Genomic DNA, 14,023 nt, shown 5'->3' with positions numbered 1-14,023 from the left:
TCACTCTTGCTCAGAGTGAGATGGGTGGGTGAATTGCTTGAGCTCAGGAGTTCAAGACCAGACATTTTGACATCCACAAATACCATTTTGACACCCAGGGTATGAGATTGGTACAGTCTGCCTCTGTGGGCCATTTCCAAAGTTGAGGTCAGATGGACCTTCTCCTAGGCAGTCTGAGAACACTGCAGATGGGGCCGGGGGGTGGGCTGAAGTATTTTCAACAATGCCATGATGTAGAACAAGTGTACTGAGCCAGGAGTGGAAGGTGAACCCCAGTCCTACCACTCGTACATGTCAACTCAAGCACGTTTCCTAGGGTCTCTGGTCCCTCATTTCCTCACTGGTAAAATGAGAATAGGAATGCCTGTCTTCAGTGGGACTTAAAGGAGCCCATCATACAGAGTGCCCAGTGTGATGCCCCGGTGTGTAATAAGGACTTAATAGCCGTGATCTTTACATCTATAGCGTCACTGAAACAGTGACCTTCCAAGTGCCTATTTTGCAGGCACTGCTTACATGGAGGTACGACCCTGTGGGGTTCCTTGCATTACTTTTACACCTTGATCCTACTTCTTGGAGCCTCTGGCTGTCCCCGCTAAGCCTCCTCCCCAGTGGAAGAGGGGCCAGACATGGCCAGGTTGGGGGGATCCTTACAGGACTCCTGGCAATGCCCCAGGCCCTACGTGACAGCAGGACAGATCATTTGCCTGCTGTTGCCCAGCTCTTCTTACCTCATGATACTAGCTTGTCTCTGAGGGCCCCAGGGGGGAAAAGCTCATAAAATGGGTTGCTACGCATTGACGCGATGCCAATAGCAAAGGGAGAAAACAGGAGCAGGAAGCTTCGTCTTGAGTAAGCCCGGCAGGTGACCTATATAGGCATGGAGGCTCCAAGCCTCATTGTGCAAACACATCTGCTTCGAGATCTCAGGCACGGAAGCCTCAGGTCTCTGCACAGCCTTCAGCTCTGGGTGTGGAATTTCAACTCCATTAGAGGATGGGAAGGCGCTCAAAGGAACCCAGCCCACCAGGAGCTGTCAGTGTAGGTAATCTGGCGGCTGCCTCCTTTTTAGCAGGGTGTGTGGGAGAAACCTTAGAAACATTAGATCGGGATCCAGACATCCCCCACCCCACTCTTTCTCTGCCTCTAATCCTCAGAGTGGTCTGGATTGGTTGCTTCTCTTCTTAGGGCCTTCACTCTAATGTGATGACCTTGGATTAGCTGGCCTCTGAAGTCTACGCTGGGTGTTATATGTTAACTTATGGGAAAAGGCTCAGTGAGTTGCAAATTGCTTATAAGAAGCACCTAAATATTGTCCAGGTTGGTTGGGAAGGTAGAGGACTGGAAGTGTGGCTGGCCTGCAGACATACAGGTGGTCACTCTTCCTGGTATGCCTAAGTCTTTGCTTCTGGAAGGGTGTCGCAGTCTCTCTGCACCAGATCATCTTCGGCCCCAGACAGGAGGTCATGAGGACGGCTCAGCCAGCCTGGCTCCGAGGCTCACAGGCGGTTACTCAGCACTCAGTGCTGCCCCACATGCTGTTTGAGTGCAGGGCACTTACACCACCACCTTCAGCACCACCCACAGCCTGAGCCAGCCTGTCAGAAACCTCATTCTTTCATTCAGGCTTTGCTTTTGGGAAACCTGGTATCTGTCAGCAAGTTGAACTAGTCATAACTTGGAAACACAGCAGCTGTGAGAAGTCCTTGTTGACCAGCATAGACCCAAGTGTCCCTCTTTGACTCTTAAAGCACCTTTAGAAATAAGGCTGAAGAATCTGGTGAAGTGTTTTGAACATTTGTTAAAATGAAATCAGTTCTGACTCATAACCTTGCTTTTTTGCTTATGAATTTCTTCTAATCCTTTTCTGCTTAATTTGTGTTATTTATTTAAAAATCATGTTTGTTCTTCAAGCCTCACTAGACCTTTTACCAGAAAAAGAAATCTAATTTGGCTGGACCTGTAATCCTAGCACTCTGGGAGGCCGAAGCAGGTGGATTGCTTGAGCTCAGGAGTGTAAGACCAGCCTGAGCAAGAGTGAGATCCCATCTCTACTAAAAATAGAAAAACTAGCCAGCGTTGTAGCAGCACCTATAGTCCTTGCTACTCAGGAGGCTGAGGCAGGAGGATGGCTTGAGCCCAGGAGTTTGAGGTTGCTGTGAGCTATGATGCCATGGCACTCTACTGAGGTCAATAAAGTGAGACTCTGTCTCCAAAAAAATAATATAATCTAATTAACACAAGCCAACAATCAAGCCATGCAGTAATGTACAGGTACTGATAAAGATTTGTCTACATTTGCAGTGTTTTTAACCTTTTCTATCTGACGGCACACTTGAACCTATAGTTAAACTTCCATGACACACTTAAATTATGTTGATCAAAAAAAAAAAGGAGTGAAAAATAAGAATATGCTTACTGTGCTTTAAACTGATTTTGAAAATAATTTAATTAATGGCATTTAAAATTGTTTCCAGCACACCTAGGATCTTCTCACAGCACACTGGGTGAATTTCACTGCTCTATGGAGTCTCAATTTAGAACTGATAGGAAAAGTACCAGAGACCAGCTGGTTTGCGAGTCTCAGGTTAAGGAGGGTGAAATGGAAACCTGAAGTGGTCAGATGCTTACATGGATCCGCAATGAGGGGCAGTGGTGGAGCCAGCATTGGTCCCAGGTTGTCTTTCTGGGCCAGACACTGCCCTGTGCTCAGGTGGCCACCACCTCCCTGAGATGCTCTGTCTTATCCCACCACACAGGTTCTCCCCAGGAAAGACAAGCATTCCACAAAGCTCTAGGGAAACTTAAACCCAGTGCATCATTTGGCCCAACATCTTGGGGGGGTTTGGAATCAGAGGAAGAGGTGCGCAGCATCGCTGGGCAGTTCAAGGTCACTGGCATACTGGCAGTGGGCAAAGAAGTCAGCCTAGTCCTGCTGCTGAAAAACACGACCAGCGATGAGAAGACAGTGACAGTGAACATGACAGCCTGGACCATAGTCTACAATGGCACACTTGTGCACGAAGTGTGGAAGGATTCCGTCACGAAGTCCTTGGGCCCCGAGGAAGGTAACTTTGTCCTGCAGTTGGTGGGAGTTCATGAATCCAAGGCATTTAATGGTCTGTTGGGGTTTCAGGTTAGTCAGCTGGCTAAGGATGGAGTAATGAGCAGCCCCAGGGTTAAGCCTTGGGTTCTCATGCTTTGCAAGTGGCTGTCTCCATGAACAGTGCAATCCAGGGCGGTGCCACCTAATAAAATCCTTTTATGCCCTGGGGGAGGCAGGAGGGAGGCTTTGGCAGTTCCCCTCGTGGCACGATATCCTTTACAGGTGTATACCACCTGCCACTGTTTGCAGAATGTGTCCTGATATACCAGCACATTTGACCTTCTAAACAAGGGTTGATTTCAGCATCCATTTTATAGGGGCAGAAAGTGAAGCTTAGAGAGATTTGTGACTTGTTTAAGACATTAAGTGTCCTTGCTAGTAAGTGACAAATGCTGGTCCTAGGCTTCCTTATGCTAATCCAGGGCCACCCCCATTTTCTATGTTGTTGCTGCCACCCTCTCCCAGCCACTCCAGCTCCACAAGTCACTTCTCAGGTCTGACTCTGGAAGGGTGGGTGGAAATAACCACATGCCCCATGTCCCTCACAGCTGCTAGGGGTGGGTGGAGTTAGAGGTCTGAGCTTTGGGGAGGGACAGCGACTCCTTGCTCCTGGGTAGCAGGGATGGGAAGGGAACAAGGAGGGGCAGAGAAAGGCTGGTGCCGTGCATGGGATTAGAAGGCAGGTGTGCCTACATTGACAAAGTCCTTCCAGCTGTGATGAAAAAGCATGGACTTACAAAGCAGATTAACCAGGGTGGGGTGGCTATTTGCTTCACATAAGGAACTGATAGAAACTGATTAATTATACAGCCCATCTTGAAAGAATTTTGTCTGTGGAGAAACTGAGGTGTCACATCTGTCAGAGGACAGCATCCCTATGGGCAGTCTGTCTTCTGGCAGAATTTGAGCAGAAATCTTCTCAATGTCAGAAGGAACTGCCTGGCTGTGATTTACTTTTGAGGCTCAAAAAAAAAAAAAAAAAAAAAAAGAGCTGTTTTTGAAGGTCAAAAAAGTCCACAGAAGCAAGCTGAGCACAGTGGCTCACACTTATAATCCTAGCACTGGGAGGCAGAGATGGGTGGATTGCTTGACCTCAGGAGTTTGAGACCACCCCAAGCAAGAGCAAGACCCCAGCTCTACTAAAAACAGAAAAAAAAAAAAAAACTAGCTGGATATTGGGGCAGACATCTGTAGTCCCAGCTACCTGGGAGGCTGAGGCAAGAGGATCATTTGACCCCAAGAGTTTGAGGTTGCTATGAGTTAAGATGATGCTATGGTATTCAACTCCAGGGCAACAGAGTAGGACTTTGTCTCAAAAAAAACAAATTTAAAGAAGGGAAATGGTTTTTTAAAAAAAAAAAAACAAAAAACCCAATACTATATCCTTTTGCAAGAGACAGCAGAGTGGACAGGGAAGGAAGGGGGAGGCAGGTGAAGTGTCCTACAGTACTACGCCCCATGCATACTTGTTCAGTGGCCCTCGGTAAGTCTCCCTCCCTTTCTGAGCCCAAGAGTTGGGTAGCTGATGCAAGGCTCTGTCCTCTCTACCTTCAGAGCAGCCGTGGCCAATTCTTCCAATGCTAAAGGCAGAGGCAGCTCCCTTTTCCCAGTTTTACCTAAAAGAGCATGTGACACCCCTGGGGAGGAGCCACATAGATGGAGAGAAGCAGGGGGACAATGTGAGTGTGAGCGTGGGGCTGAAAAATGCCCATTTTGCCTGAAGAACAGTGAGCGGCATTGAGGGCTCCTTTAGGGGAGAAATGGGGTGGCTGCGGTGGTGCAGGGCGAGGGGAGGGGTCTGAACTTCATCCCTAAGGCAGTGAGGAGCCGTGGAGGACTTTCGAAGTGACATGAAAAAAGACTGACATGACTTAGGGAAAAACCCAAACCTAGTCTGGCTGGTGTGTGGACGGTTTAGCAGCAGGAGGGACCCCGTGGGGCAGGGTGGTCTGGGATGCCATTGCAATAGACGCTCCGGTTATTAAACAGCCGGGAAGATCCTGGTGTTTAGCCAATACTCTGGCCTCCCATGCTGCCTGGGGTTGTGTTATCTCCAGGATTGCTATTGTCACTAAGCAGTCAGCATTTGTGTTCTTCCCCTACCCCTTAGAAGGACACTTGCCCCCTGACATTTTCCGGGGTGGGGGGGTGGCGGGGGACAGGAACGAAGCACCATGTCCTCCTGCGAATCTGCCCAGCCAGCCAGCATCCTGGGCTTGCCACCAGCATGCCCGGGCTTGGCGTCAGTTCTGAAGAAGGTTCAGAACCCATCCCCACTCCCTCTCACTCTGCTCCCTTGCTCCTTCCAGAAGCGCAGTACCCCGTGAAGATCTCCTATGCGCAGTATGACAGGCACCTGAAGGCCGACAACATGATCCGGATCACAGCCGTGTGCAAGGTTGACAATGAGGCTGAGGTGGTGGTGGAGCGGGATGTCATCCTTGACAACCCCACCCTGACCCTGGAGGTAAAGAGATGGGGGCCCTCAGTCCGTGCAGCCCCCCCAATCCTCTGCCTTCCACAAAGGAAGGTCCTTTCCTACTGGGAAGGACAGAGAACTGGGCCCAGCTCCAGTCCAGCTTCTGCCAAGTGGACCAGCCAAGAACTCCCATTCAGGCGAGATCAATGGGCACATTCACCTGGCAGCTTCTTTGGTTCTCATTCCACGCCCTCTGGGGATGTCAGCTGAGGAAGGGCTGCAGGGAGCTCATTCGCCAGCCACTCCGCGGCTGAGCGTCCTTTGTGTGCTGGGCCCTGCCAGGTTCTGTGTGCCACAGACAGGAACAGGTGTAGGGCTGCCATGGCAAGCTGCTGAGTCCCTCCAGGGCCACAGCACAGACCCTGTTCGTGGCCAGATCAGAAACGGCCAACCCATGTGCACCCCTGTCACCCTAGAGCAGTGGTTCTCAACCTATGGGTTGCAACCCACAGGAACTGTGTTAAAGGGCCGAGGCTTTAGGAAGGTTAAGAACCACTGACCTAGAGTTACAGAATTGTGGACTCCTAGGAGCTGAGTCCCATACCTCTGTGCCTTGTCATTTCACACATGCGTACACCAAGGCTCAGAGGGAAGGGGCAGCCGGGTACTGTCAGAGCCAGGATTCCCAGGCATCCTGGCACATTGGTAGCAGCAGCAGCAGCAGCTTCAAAGAGGCTGAGAACAAGGACTCCTCTTTTTCTGCTTTTAGGACCTACTTTTGTTTGCAGGCTTGATTGCCAAGCATGTGGGTTGTGCAGGTCTGTGGGAGACCCCTGGTGCTACTCTGTCCCTTCCTCAGCACCCAGGGGGAACCCCTGTGCTCACCTTCCAGCCCCTGGGTCCAAGCACCCCCCGCCCTGGGTGGATGATGCCAGAACTAGGTGGCACAGATCTGAGGGCTCAGAGGCTAGACAAGGACAGGCAAACAGATGGGCAGAGAAGACGGTGTCTTCCCCTGGGATCCACCCTCATGCATTAGGCCCTTCTCTTATCTGATTCAGCCACCATCTGCCCCAGCTGTCTCAACAGGAATTACCTTTGCTTTCTAATCACATGCAACGAGCTTCCCAAGCCCCAGATGATTAGAGAAGCCAGGAGAATCATGGCTGCCCTGTCCTGCCCCACCTGTCCCTGAACTACAGCCTGGCTGCAGGGGCTCTTGTCCTCAGAGAGCACGGGAGCTGAGGGTGTTAGCTCTGATGCAGTTCAGCTCTCCGTGAAGCTAGCCCGTGATTATACCCTTTCCCTGTCCTGATTAGTCTGGACCGTGCTTCACAATGGAAGAGTTGGTCCCCCAGCTTAGAGCCTAGGGAGCCAGTTTGGGGGCAGCAGAGAGACAGCAGATCAGACCTGGGTCCATGTAACTGAATGGACCTGGCATTGACTTTAACTCCTCCATGTGTCAGCAGTAACACTGAGCAGGTCTCTTAATCTGAGTCTCAGTTGCTCCAACTGTCATAGGGATAGTAAAATACTTCCCTCGCACATGCCCTCAAGGATGCTTTTCCTGACCCTTCAGATTAGGCCTGCACCCAGATATACACCCTCAGAAAGGTCTTTCCTTTTCATGGCATTTGTCCCAGCTGAAAGAACACCTTGCTTTGTGCAGTGATGTGATTGTTGTCCACTATCCTGCTATAACTCCACAGTGAGTGTTACCTCTGTTCTGGGTTCATCACTGTCTCCCTTGGAACGGTATCTTAGTAGATAGTCAATATTTGTAAAAGTGAAACAGCCCCCTCCTTGGGGCAACCCTGAACACAGCTTCCTGTTCTGGGCTTGCATTCTTCCCACCCCTAGGAGAGTTATCATCGTGGGTCCCCACTCGTCCCCTGCATGTGAAAGCCTCTTCTGTTTCACTCCCCATCTATTTAACACCATGGATGGCCTAGGGCCCATTCCAACTCCTGAGGCTAGAAAATGATACTGGGTGGCGGCCAGTTCAGTTATGAAAATATTCTGCATTAAAATGATCAATGGTCAAATAAAGTTAGTTTTTCCTCATTATATTCCCTTACCCAATATCCTCAGACCTTCTACAGGGTTCTCTTTTATTCAGCACCGTGGCTCTGCATCTTTTGGATTTCCACAGCAAGTCTAATTTATCTTTAAAGACACTGTAATATCTTTAGAAAGGAAATCAGGACACATACAGGCTAAAAATGTGCCATCATAAACTCTTTTATTTAAGCCTTTAAAAAGACTCCCGATCCTCCTCCTTGTAGGCACCTTCTCGCCCATCATTAAGCCTTCCGAGAATCAAGACAGTCTTGCCTTGAATGAACCAACGCAGAGCTCTCTCAGAGCAGGCCACAGAGTTTTCAATTCGGGAAAATGATCTGTATAAAAAGATAATAATCAGGGTAAAACCCCATGATCTCATCTGGCACCAGTTGGCAGTTAGCCTTGAGGACCTTAGACTATAGAATCAGATCATAAAATCTGAACCTGGTTGCAAAGGGTGATGTCCTTCAAAGTGACCCATGACCTAACACACAGGTTATAAGGGACTCCTCTCTCTCCTCTCCTATAGGAGAGGCTGCTAAGCAGCAACAAAGAAAGATAAACAAATGCAAAGCGATCTCCAAGTAAATATCCATATGGAAAATAGGGCACCATTGCTGTAGCTTTGTTCTATCCCAATAGCATAAAACTATGCTTTGCTCTTCAAATTATGTCATACATTCAGGTGACCTCCACAGGAGAGGCTATGGCCCAGATCATAGTCTCTAAAATGTTTCAGTTATTCACAAATTATTTGTAGGTATTGCAGGGCATAATGAAAAAAGCAAAGGCTTTGGAACCACTCAGGCCCTGCTTTTTCCGAGTGTGTGAAATTTCCACGTTGTTGAATCCCTCTGAGCATCAGCTTTGTCCCTATAAAATGGTTGCTCTGAGGATTGGCAGTAAGAAAAACCAAAGCAGCCTAACACAAAGCAGCATCCTCCAGCGAGCCTCACAGGAAGAAAAGAAATCCATCAGCCAGCTAGAAATGTTCGTTTCTGTCTCCCAGATGCCTTCTTCCCTGTCCATGATCTCACCTGGTCCCGTCTAGGAGGGAAGGGTGCCTGTTCCCCTTCGTCTAATGAGGAAGTTGAGGCCTAGAGAGGAGACTTGTCTGCCCAGAGACCAGGCTGTGCCTTGGCAAAGTGCAGCAGCTCCCGTCTTTGTGTCTGAACACAGTTGTGGTTGCTTTTTTGACGCCAAATCCAGACTTCACCTTCTCTGACTCCAACCAAGGACAGTGCAGCTATGGTGTGAGCCAGGAGGCCTGTGACCACCATCTTCAATGCTTGTGGGGAGGTTTTAAGGAAAGAAATAGGATTTATGAGCAGAAAGTTAAGGAAAGCAATGTTGTTAATGCAGCATGAAGAATTTCCCAGCCCTCAGAGTCCCCAGTGGAACTGAGCTGTCCTGGGAGGCAGGGGCTGCCCTTCCCTGGATGAGCCAGAGTTGGGCAGGGACGTCACGGTGCTCTGGGCACTGCAGTGTGCCCCTTCTCCCTCTGGCCCCAGGGTCACTGTGCACAGTGTGAGATGATGGTAATGTCCTAGCAACCCACTGTGTGGATTGGGAGGCTCTCTGATGCAAGGTGGTGGCACTTAGCAGGCGTAAATAAATGGCCCTCCCTTCCTCTGTCCTCAGTGATAGCCTGCCCTTTACCAGTCACCCCTGCCTAGCTTTCATTAAGTGGCAGGCAGGGCTGATCACTGGGGTCCTGACTGGGCACCCTTCCTCTCGCAGGTGCTGGACCAGGCGCATGTGCAGAAGCCAGTGAACATACAGATGCTCTTCTCCAACCCCCTGGACGAGCCAGTCAAGAACTGCGTGCTGATGGTAGAAGGGAGCGGCCTGCTGCGGGGCAATCTCAGGATCGAGTGAGTCCCTGGCCTGATTGGTTAGGGGGGGTGGGGCAGTGGCAGGGGGCAGCAGGAGCCTGTGAGGCCCCTGGGCAGTGTAGACAGAGCTCTCTTTGGTCTTAGATTCTCTTTGGGGGGCTCTTGGAACTCAAGCATCTGCCTTTGCATTTGGTTTTGGGGTTTACCAAACTTGAACTCCTGGGAAGTCCAGGTCACCAGAGTTAAGAGCTGGCCCTCAGAGCTAAGACTATTTGGGAGATCATGGGAGCCCCCTTCCCAAACCCCTGCTGTCCTAGGGCTGGAGGGGCCTGGTGACCCAGGGAGGCAGCTAGAAGGAGCTAAAGAATCTGAGCCCCCACCCTAGAAGGAAATGAGGCCACAGAGGCCCATCTAGTCCAACACATGTGCCTCTCACATCAACACTGACCTGTGCCCTCCCCATCAGTGTACCAACCCTGCGCCCCAAGGAACGGTCCCGGGTACGTTTTGAGATCATGCCCACCAGGAGTGGCACCAAGCAGCTGCTCGCTGACTTCTCCTGCAACAAGTTCCCTGCCATCAAGGCCATGCTGTCCATTGATGTGGCTGAGTGAAGGGCCCCAGTGGCCCCCTGTACAAACTTGGGTAACACGGAGCAGGGAAGGATCGCCTATGGAGTGAGACCCCTGCCCATGCTGTCCAGCCTGGAAAACCCACTCTGTCCCCCAAGACTGCTGGATGTGGACCTCCAGTCTCCAGCACACACTCCCTTCCCCCTCCCCCAGGTTGGCACTGGGACCACCCTGGCCCATGACTTGATCACTTTTGCACATTCCCTGGCTGCTTCTGGGCGCCCTGCTCATTCCTCACACCCTTCAACGCTGCAGGACGGACCCACCCTGGACCCAGGGACTCTCCAGATGGATACAGGCCAGAAGCTGGCCTAGACCATTTCCTCATTTGCAGCCTGCATTTGGGGCATTCCAGGGGGTGCCCAGTCACCTGCCACAGCATCCACACCCTCACACTCAAAATAAATGTTAAACAAGTGCAACCACATGGCACCGACTCCGCCAGACTGCTGTTTCCCCTACAGTGGTGAAGGAGAGAGGTTGCTGGGGTCACCCCTTCTGGAGAAGGGATGAACTTGGTTGGAGGTGGGCGTGTTCCCTGTGTTACAGTGTCCAAAGGGAGTCAGCTTGCTCTGCATGACTCCAGGTGCAAAAATAGGAAGACATTTCAAGTCGCTTTAGGAAAACTTTCCGATATGTCCAAAAATAGACGAGGTCACCTTGGGAGACAGTGCTTTATCTCAGTAGGCTTCAGTCATTCTCTGTGTGGCCAGGCAAATTCTTTTAGGGCTGTTCTGCACGCTTCAGTGTGAGAAGGGACTGCTGGAACCCCCAGCAGAGCAGGCTATGGGTGGTGGCCCAGCCTCTGCTCTACTCTTCTTTGCAGCCAGGCACCAATGTGTGCTGGCCATGCACAGCCACCTCAACCGGAATCTTCTCTGCCTTTGTACACACTCTGATGGGTCTTCTGCCTCTGCCCCTTCGAATAACCTCAGGCAGATCCTGTTAGCTTTCCTGCCACTTATGTGATCTAATTCTGTTTCCCGCAACTCTATCTCACTTTCTGAATTGAAAGGGACCAATTCCATCTGGACAGAAACCTTAACCTCACATCCTGCTCAAAGCCACTCTCCTATGCTCAGCTCAGTCCTTGCCCTTGCTTACAAAGGAGGCTCTGTTCACTTCTCATCTACCTTCCCTTCCTCCTTTCCTTTGCCTGATCCTTCAAAGTTGGAGCAAGGAGAGAGTCAGAAGAAAAGTGGCAATCCTGTGTTTCACTGGTGCCGATGTAACGTGGCCAACACGCTCGGCGTGGCCAGTGTTTAAATGCAGACTTTCTGTACTGCTTGTTGCCTGATGCAGACAGCACAGCCCTCAGCTAGGGTCCCTGGAGGTACACGCACTTCACCACCTCCAACTGCCCTGGAAGGAGTGGCACTTTCATGGTGGCCCGGTTCCCTTTTATGAGGTCCACTGACCACAGGAAGTTCACATCTTGCCCCATCTGACAGGGGCTACAGTTGTCAGTCTTATTAAGTCCCACCCTTACACATTTGAAGACAAATGCAATTCTGTCTAAATTAGGCACTGCCTCTTGAGAATGCTTCCTACGTGTCAGGCCCTGCACCACATGCTTTATATACAGTATCTCATTCAAGCCTCCCGACACTGCTATGGGGCAGATGCTTGCCCCCCCCCCACCCCTTGTTACCATGTGGGAAGTTAAGGCTCAGACATGTTAAGTCATTAGAGCAAGATGATAGAGCCACAAAGTGCAGCAGTTAGTATTCAAACCCTCTGTCCACCTTCAGAACCAAAGCCACTATGTTAATGTACCAGACACTTCTGGTGGCCTCTGGTCATTGCTCCTTCTTTCTTACTCATTGGACACTGGTTCTTTGTCTGGGGTCCAAAAGTCAATGTGACCCACCTCAGATTGCCCCTCACGGCAATCCTCTTCCCCTTTGCCAGGGACAAAAGGGTGGACATGTGACCTCATCCTCCCAGTGGGATATAAGGGAAGTTTTATGACAGGATTTTGGGAAAGATTTTCCCTCTGAATTAAGGAAAAAAAAAAAAAACCTGGCCCAGCATTAGCAATAGACAGACCCCATCTCTACCCCAAATAAAAAATTAGGCAGGTATAAGTGGCTCACACCTGTAGTCCCAGCTACAAGAGGCTGAGGCAAGAGGCTCACAGGCCCGGGAGTTTGAAGTTACAGGGCCAAAAAAAAAAAAAGCCCTGCCCTTTTTTCTTTGAATAGGATCCTGAAAAGCAGGTGTCTGGAGCTGTGACAACCATTCTATGAGCATCACAGGAAGACAAAAAGAATAGAGAAAAGTGACTCAGAGCTCTGACATTGAAGAGACATTGAATTAATCAAACTCTAGATGCATTCTTAAGTGAGATCATACCTATTGTTTAAATCACTTTTAGTTGGGCTTATTATACTTACAGCTTCCTGTTTTAGCTGTTGTTTTATTGAGGCCTTCAGAGACAAAGGATCACAGCCCCCACCACCAAGGAGCACCTGGTTCAGGGAAGGTGCTGACCTACTGCGCTCCCGTCCTTCGGCCTCCATTCAAAGCCTGGCTCCATTGCCTCCCAGGTTTAGGAGCTTGGTCTTACTATTTAACCTCTCTTCCCTTGGTTTTTCTGTTTTGTAAAATAAGCATAATAACAGAACCTATCTCATGAGGATTTAATACACCTGGTGTATGCTAGAAGCAAAATAAATATCATGGTAGCAGAGTATTGGCAAAGATGATCACAACAATTTCTCCCATCCCCATAAGCATGCCCCTGTTATTGAGACTTTGTCATTCCTTCCCATCGGGAAATAGGGTCTGTTTTCTACTCCTTGGGTCAGAGCTGGCCCCTTGACTTGCTCTGGCCAATAGAACATGGTTAAAGAGAGGTTGTGTGAATTTCAAGGCCGAGGCCTCAAGAGGCCCATGTGGTCCTGTCCTCGCTCCTTTGGAACACTGTCCCGATATCGCTACGTGAAGAAGCCTGCCCCATTCTGTGTTAGCTGTGGATGGGAGTCACTCAGGACAGTTCAGCTGGTTCAGCTGCAATCAGGCTCCATCTTACCTTTAAGGCTGGGCATGTTCTTCCTAGGTAGCCTCAGGCAATTACTGCGCCACTAGGGGAACCCAGGGCCTGATGATTTCTGCCTGACATTGGGTTCCTCCTAGTGGGCAATTTTTGCTCTGGATCTCCTTGTTGGGTTGGCTGAGACTCTGTCAGATCTGCATTACAACCCGTGGCTCTCCTCAGCCCAAACTTGCTTTCTCCACTTTTTATCTTTTAAAGGCATTATCCCCCAATAAACCTCTTAAATTCCTAACTACATCTCGTGTCTATTTCCTGAAGGATTCATCTGACAGCTGGTACCAGCAGTGGCATAAGAAAGCCCCTAGTAATTTAGGGCTTTAGACTGAATCACTCTCCACCCAGAAAGGGCCAGCAAGAGCCCCTTCTTCATCCCATATCATCCCAGGTGACATGAATGAGAACATTGGGGTGAATGCCCAGGGAGATTTTGGATCCCCAGACTCCTCTGGACCCTCAGAACTTACATAGGTGACTGGTTCCCTTCCAATTAAGATCCAGTAACCACCCCCCTGCCCCATGTGGGAAGACATTGAAGAACCCTCTCCCCTGCAAGACAAAAAGAGCCACACTCAGGACCCATTTATGCCTGTTCTCTTGGCTTCCAGGCTGATAAATAATGTTAACCTGTGGGGCCAGGCATGGTGGCCCACGCCTGTAATCCTAGCACTCTGGGAGGCCAAAGCGGGTGGATTGCCTGAGCTCGTGGGTTCAAGATTAGCCTGAGCAAGAGCAAGACCTCGTCTCTAAAAATGACTAGGCATTATGGTGGATGCCTGTAGTCTCAGCTACTTGGGAGGGTAAGGCAAGGGGATCGCTTAAGCTCAAGAGTTTGAAGTTGCTGTGAGCTATGATTCCATGGCACTCTGTCAGGGGTGACAAAGTGAGACTCTTTTTCAAAAAAATAAAAAT

The 14,023-nt window shown here is 50.0% G+C and overlaps 1 protein-coding gene across 1 annotated transcript in view; it reads left to right on the top strand.

Annotated features, from left to right (window-relative positions):
- TGM3 (transglutaminase 3) overlaps positions 1–10,444 on the top strand; it is a 45,891-nt gene extending 35,447 nt beyond the window's left edge. The window contains exons 10-13 of the mRNA XM_023512201.1: positions 2,760–3,068; positions 5,416–5,573; positions 9,330–9,463; positions 9,891–10,444. Of these exons, the coding sequence (XP_023367969.1) occupies positions 2,760–3,068; positions 5,416–5,573; positions 9,330–9,463; positions 9,891–10,038 (749 nt within the window). The 3' untranslated portion in view covers positions 10,039–10,444. The remainder of the gene's footprint in view (positions 1–2,759; positions 3,069–5,415; positions 5,574–9,329; positions 9,464–9,890) is intronic.
- The last annotated feature ends 3,579 nt before the right edge of the window (positions 10,445–14,023 follow it).

The sequence above is a fragment of the Otolemur garnettii genome, unplaced genomic scaffold (assembly GCF_000181295.1).
Source record: "Otolemur garnettii isolate 467f Iridium unplaced genomic scaffold, OtoGar3 scaffold00025, whole genome shotgun sequence".
Lineage (NCBI taxonomy): Eukaryota > Metazoa > Chordata > Mammalia > Primates > Galagidae > Otolemur > Otolemur garnettii.
This window is presented reverse-complemented; position numbering and strand designations above follow the sequence as displayed.